Below are 4,883 nucleotides of genomic sequence, written 5' to 3'. Positions count from 1 at the left end.
TAAAACCAATAATGATCAACAACAAACCTAAACACACGTCAAGTGTGCAAAAGCTACAATTTCTTGCGTCAAGTGAACGCGCTTTTAGGATACAAAATTATATCTACAGTTCAGAGAAAAAAAAAAAGTAAAGTTGCCAAACATCTCAACGTGTTTGCCAAACTCACCCTTAATAGTAATAGTGCTTCAAAAATCATAGTGTCTTGTTTGAATAGAATGAGTACATCAGATAACGGAATTCCTAAAAATTTATATACCAACATAATCCACAAAATACTAGTCTGATTAATTAAAAAAAAATAGCAAGATTGATCAGCTTCAAGCTTCGTCGTGACATCGGACCTGCAGTATTGTGACTAGCTCAATTAAGATGACCTCGAACACCCCAACACCTTCGGGCTTGAAGTCAGGGTTGTTTGTGTTCCCATCTTCCTCTGGCTCTGAAATTTCACCAATTTGTTTATGTGAATCGCCTCCCAGCACATCAATTGCAGGCACATTTGATTCAGGGAGACAATAATCTTGCTGCTGAGTAACCTTATCGAATCCTCTGTCTCCTCCATATCTCCATTAAATTTCAAGTACTGAAAAATGGCAGCTAAGGATTTCAGTAGTAGCCTCCACTTACACCCCACTTCACAGATAGAAACTGCCTCTTTCATACATCGAACAGCCATCGAAAATTTTTTTTTGTGGAATATATCCAAGCAAGAATATAGCACATTTACATGAGATTCAAGCACAAACAAAATGAACCATGCGCAGATTAATTTGTACACTCACGTTGTGAAATATGTAGCATAGGCACTCAGGCATGAAGCAAACATTAGACGCCTCACCCCAGATGAGAAGGTACAAGCCCATATAAAGCAACTTCCTCTGTTGCACCTCTTGCTGACCTTGAGGAAGTCTATATAAGAGAACATTATAAAAGTGACCATTAAATTTTATGAGCTAATAAAAGAAGCACAAGTGTTCACTGATGCATATACTGTTATGCCTCACCGTAAACTATGTTTTCGTCCCAAGAATTTGCACCATTTTTTATAATTCTTAAAAAGCTTTTTCATCACTTCATCAACAGCACGATCATCAAGCTGCAATTCATTCAAATAAAATAAAATACAAATAAAAATAAAAATAAATTAATAGAAAGAAACAGCAGAATAAAAACTATAGGCCAAAGCCAAATGCAAGACAGGTACGTGCCATGTTTAGAGGCTCAGGTTTAGGGTGTAGCCTTATATGAGAATTAGCAAGAAGCAGAATCAAATGCTCTCTCTGATTCCTGACGTTGTCCCTCTGCACACAAATTTACCATATGCAATAAAAATTTAAGCAGATTATACAAAAAAAAAAAAAAATGTAATGAATAATAAATCATTCTCCTCTAGCATTGCGTGTTGGTCAAAATACATGCCTGGAAACCAAACATGGCTTTAAGCCAATCAAGCAAGTCTAGGTCTCCTGTTCTCTGTCTTTGTTGCTCGAAAGAACTAGGCCAGTTCAAGCCTTGTGTGTTCTATAGCGCAGAAACAACAGCTTTAATCTAATAAGGAAAGAAAGTCCAAGAACTCAGTGTAATCCAAATAAAACACAGATAATCAACAACGAAACTTCACTACCAACAGAAGCAATACCTCTTCAAGTTGCATAATGGGTAGAGTATCCTTTCTCAGACATCCAAAATGATACCTGCAAACACGGTTCATTTTCACAAAGATCCCAAAACTCAACCCAGAAAAAACATAGTGTCTTACTATCTTATAACATTTGAATCGCATTTTACAGCTAGATCAAGAGTTCGTAGCTAAGAGTTCTGCCATCCTGAACACACTGCTCGAGAATCGTAACCCTTTTCAATGTTTATCAGGCCTGATAAATCATTGTCACCCTTTTTCACAATTACCAGGTTCAAATCAGAGAGGTTATTGAATATGGAAGAATCAAAACACAACACACAAGACTTGAATGAATGCTCTAATCTGAATAAATCAGGTTGGGGACAAGGTTTACTGATTTCATTTTCACTAGCAATTCTCAATCTGAATAAACATGTGAGATGTCCAAAGCATGTCTAATTCAGTATCTTTAGTAAAACTATATTGCTTTAATTTAGATGTCCAAAGCAAATAACAAACCTATTCTTTCCCGTATGATTTTCTCCAGAGCCTCCAGTTCAATGAACCTCCTCTGTGGCCTGTGAAAATGCTGCTCAGAGTAAAATTTGTGTCACTTCTTGAAATCATCCTTCATCTACAATCATTTGAACCAAGCTAGATACATAATTAAATAATTTATCAAAAGCCTAGAAACCAACAAAGAGATCAGACTATAATTTTGAGCTACTTGAATATTTAAGAAATTAGATTCTAAACTTTAAAGTAAGCACAAAAAAACAAAGAAACATGAGTGATAAAAAATTAAGAATTTAAAAACCCTAAATTGAGGAAAAATGTGAAAAGATGTAAAAAGACCTAATATGCACTGATAGATGGACTTGGCCATGCCGGACTTGAAGACGAGAATATGGAGACGGCACTCGAGGAAGTTCTCGACAGTGAGAGAGAGAGGATGTAATCGAGCTTGTTCTGCGTCTCGTCGAGGAGGTCGTAATGGAACATCCTCAGAGGCTTGGGCGTTGCGACCAGATCTGGAGAGGCGATGAACTGCGGTGGCGACGGCAACGACGACGGCGAGGCGAGCTCTCTCTCCTCTCTGAATCTCTCTGTTTTGCTCTTCTCTCAGATCTCCTCAGCCAGCGGCACTGAGTCCACGCCCAAACTGTGCTCCGAGTGCTTCACATCCGCCGGAGCAAAAGCAGAACAAGCGGCAGAACTTGCCGGAGAAGACGACGCAGCGATGACACCGTGCAGATCTCCTCCACCATGACGCGCCGTTGGTGCTTTCTTGTAATAAGAAATTCTAAACTTTTTTCAAATTCCTCTCAACCGTTATTCTGCTTTATTTGTGAACCAACCCATGCATTTTTTATTATTTAAATTTATAACCTGGTCCTTCAAGGTCCAGATTATTCTTTCCCCACTGAAGAAAGCTCCATTAAAAATATGCAAAACTCTAAAAACATGAGAAAGTACCAGTTGAAAGTTCTCGATTACAATTGTTACCAAATATATATGTCCTTTATATAAGGCTAAATTTTAATGGAAAAGCATCTTATGTGCAATACATCATAGAGGTGACATTCAATAATTTTATTGACTTGAAGCTCATTAAAAAAACAAATAAAAATTAAAACTCCTTGATTCTTTGGCAACCAAATGATTGAAAAGATAAGTGAACATAGACCAAATATGCAGGGGGTTGAGCACTGACATTTTGGAAATTAGCAATACTCAACATCTAAAACAGAGAGAACAATTATACAAAAATAGATATTAACAGTTTATAATTTGTAGAAGCATTGACATTTGCTTATGCTATTGCTGTGAAACATGATCATTAATAAACTTCAATACATGGAATTCATGTAAGTTGTTTAGGTTATTAACAGTCTATATATTTTGCATAACTCATGACATTTGCTTATGTTTTTTTGTGGGAATTAACTTAATATTCTATAGTTTGTGGAAGCTTTCTTCTCCTTTTAGTTTTTTTTTTCAATGGAAACAAGATTTAACAACAAAAATTCAACAATAAAAATTCCATCATTCATTTTAATCAGTTCAAAACAAGATACAACTTAGTGAAATTTAACTAAAAAATTTAATAAATAAATTCAGTTCAATACAATAGAGAAGACTCGATCATTCAGATAAAAGCTCATGCTTTAGTATCATTTTAACAAAGTGATTACATTGAACAAATAAAAGCTCACACCTCACCATAATTTTAACAAAGATTAGTAACATTTTCAGCAGACAGCAGATTGATCAAAATTTTAACATAAATTAACAAAGAATTATTAAAGTTTAAGCATAATTTTTTTCCAATACAGCATAAAAAAAACAACCAAACAGAGTACAACCCAGCAGTAGCAGCAGAGTTAATCATTCAACAATAGCATTAACAGTAGTAAAATCCTAAACCCTTCGTTCTCACTTCTGAACAGAGCACAAAAAAAAGAAGAACAAGCACTAGCAATGTGCACCGACCTTCGATCTGAGCAGTTGAGCGCGACAGCGAGTAGACAACGGCGAGCAGGACGGCCACCAGACGACGACCACTGTTATTCCTTCTTCTCCACTTCACCACTTCCTCAGAAATTAAAAAGAGCAGCAGAAGAGTTTTAACAACACAAAATCTAACAATTTAATTTCAATCCACATTCAGAAATCCACTAAACAGAGCATAAGGCCAGGTTCATTAAACTAATTGCCACCACCAAACATTCCCATCATGTCTTTTGCAGATCCCATCTGCTTCATCAACCTCTGTAGCCCGCCCATGCCACCTATTTGCTGCAGCGTCTGAGGAGGGAGGACTTTGCCCATTTGTTGGGCATTCATATTTCGAGATAGGGCACTCATGTCACCCTTCTTTGGGAATTTAAGCCCTTTCATTTTGCTCCAGATTTTTGCAAGACGCTTGTATCCTTCCAACATCTCCATTACTTCCCTTACTTGACGACCAGAGCCCCGAGCAATTCGCATTATCCGAGATTCATTCATGATCTTTGGGTTTGAACTGTCCAACTCTTCATTTGTCATTGAGTCCATCATTGTCATGTTACGCTTAATTTTTGCCTGGCTTTCTTTCTCACGGCCTTTTGGCATTAATTCAGCACTAAATTCTGGAAGCATGGAAAACACCTGGCTGATAGGGCCCATTTTAAGTATGCGTTGGAACTGCTCATACATAATCCTCAAGGTGAAGTTTCCTTCAGACAGCTTTTGAAGCAGTTCTGGCTGTTGATCCATAGG

The 4,883-nt window shown here is 37.0% G+C and overlaps 2 protein-coding genes across 12 annotated transcripts in view; both read right to left on the bottom strand.

Annotated features, from left to right (window-relative positions):
• LOC107635478 (pentatricopeptide repeat-containing protein At3g46790, chloroplastic) overlaps positions 1–4,883 on the bottom strand; it is a 13,416-nt gene continuing 8,533 nt past the window's right edge. The window contains exon 3 of the mRNA XM_021122095.1: positions 1–95. Coding sequence (XP_020977754.1) covers positions 69–95 — 27 coding nt within the window. The 3' untranslated portion in view covers positions 1–68. The remainder of the gene's footprint in view (positions 96–4,883) is intronic.
• LOC107635481 (callose synthase 5) lies at positions 129–4,877 on the bottom strand. Of its 11 annotated transcripts, none has more exons than XM_016338960.2 (8): positions 4,116–4,643; positions 2,142–2,256; positions 1,641–1,695; positions 1,421–1,522; positions 1,210–1,302; positions 1,006–1,097; positions 784–910; positions 129–584 (listed from the first exon to the last, which is right to left on the bottom strand). In XM_016338960.2, the coding sequence occupies exons 3-8, from the start codon at positions 1,653–1,655 to the stop codon at positions 366–368; spliced, it is 648 nt and encodes a 215-aa protein (XP_016194446.1). In that variant the 5' UTR covers positions 1,656–1,695; positions 2,142–2,256; positions 4,116–4,643; the 3' UTR covers positions 129–365. The 11 variants fall into 11 exon arrangements, 10 of the variants coding, with proteins under 10 accessions (XP_016194446.1, XP_020977759.1, XP_020977761.1 ...); XM_021122100.1 differs by having other exon boundaries at positions 2,142–2,211; XM_021122102.1 differs by lacking the exon at positions 4,116–4,643 and adding an exon at positions 2,478–3,497.

The sequence above is a fragment of the Arachis ipaensis genome, chromosome B04, assembly GCF_000816755.2.
Source record: "Arachis ipaensis cultivar K30076 chromosome B04, Araip1.1, whole genome shotgun sequence".
Classification (NCBI taxonomy): Eukaryota; Viridiplantae; Streptophyta; class Magnoliopsida; order Fabales; family Fabaceae; genus Arachis; species Arachis ipaensis.
Note: the sequence above shows the minus strand (reverse complement) of the source record. Positions and strands in the feature narration are given on the sequence as shown.

Excerpts from the sequence above, each read along its gene's own strand:
- LOC107635481 (XM_021122096.1), bottom strand. The coding sequence starts at position 1,784 with ATGCGATTCAAATGTTATAAGATAGTAAGACACTATGTTTTTTCTGGG. Across the intron at positions 1,303-1,420 it reads AAGCCATGTTTGGTTTCCAG|AGGGACAACGTCAGGAATCA; the intron begins GCATGTATTTTG and ends ATTTGTGTGCAG. Across the intron at positions 1,098-1,209 it reads AACCTGAGCCTCTAAACATG|CTTGATGATCGTGCTGTTGA; the intron begins GCACGTACCTGT and ends AATGAATTGCAG.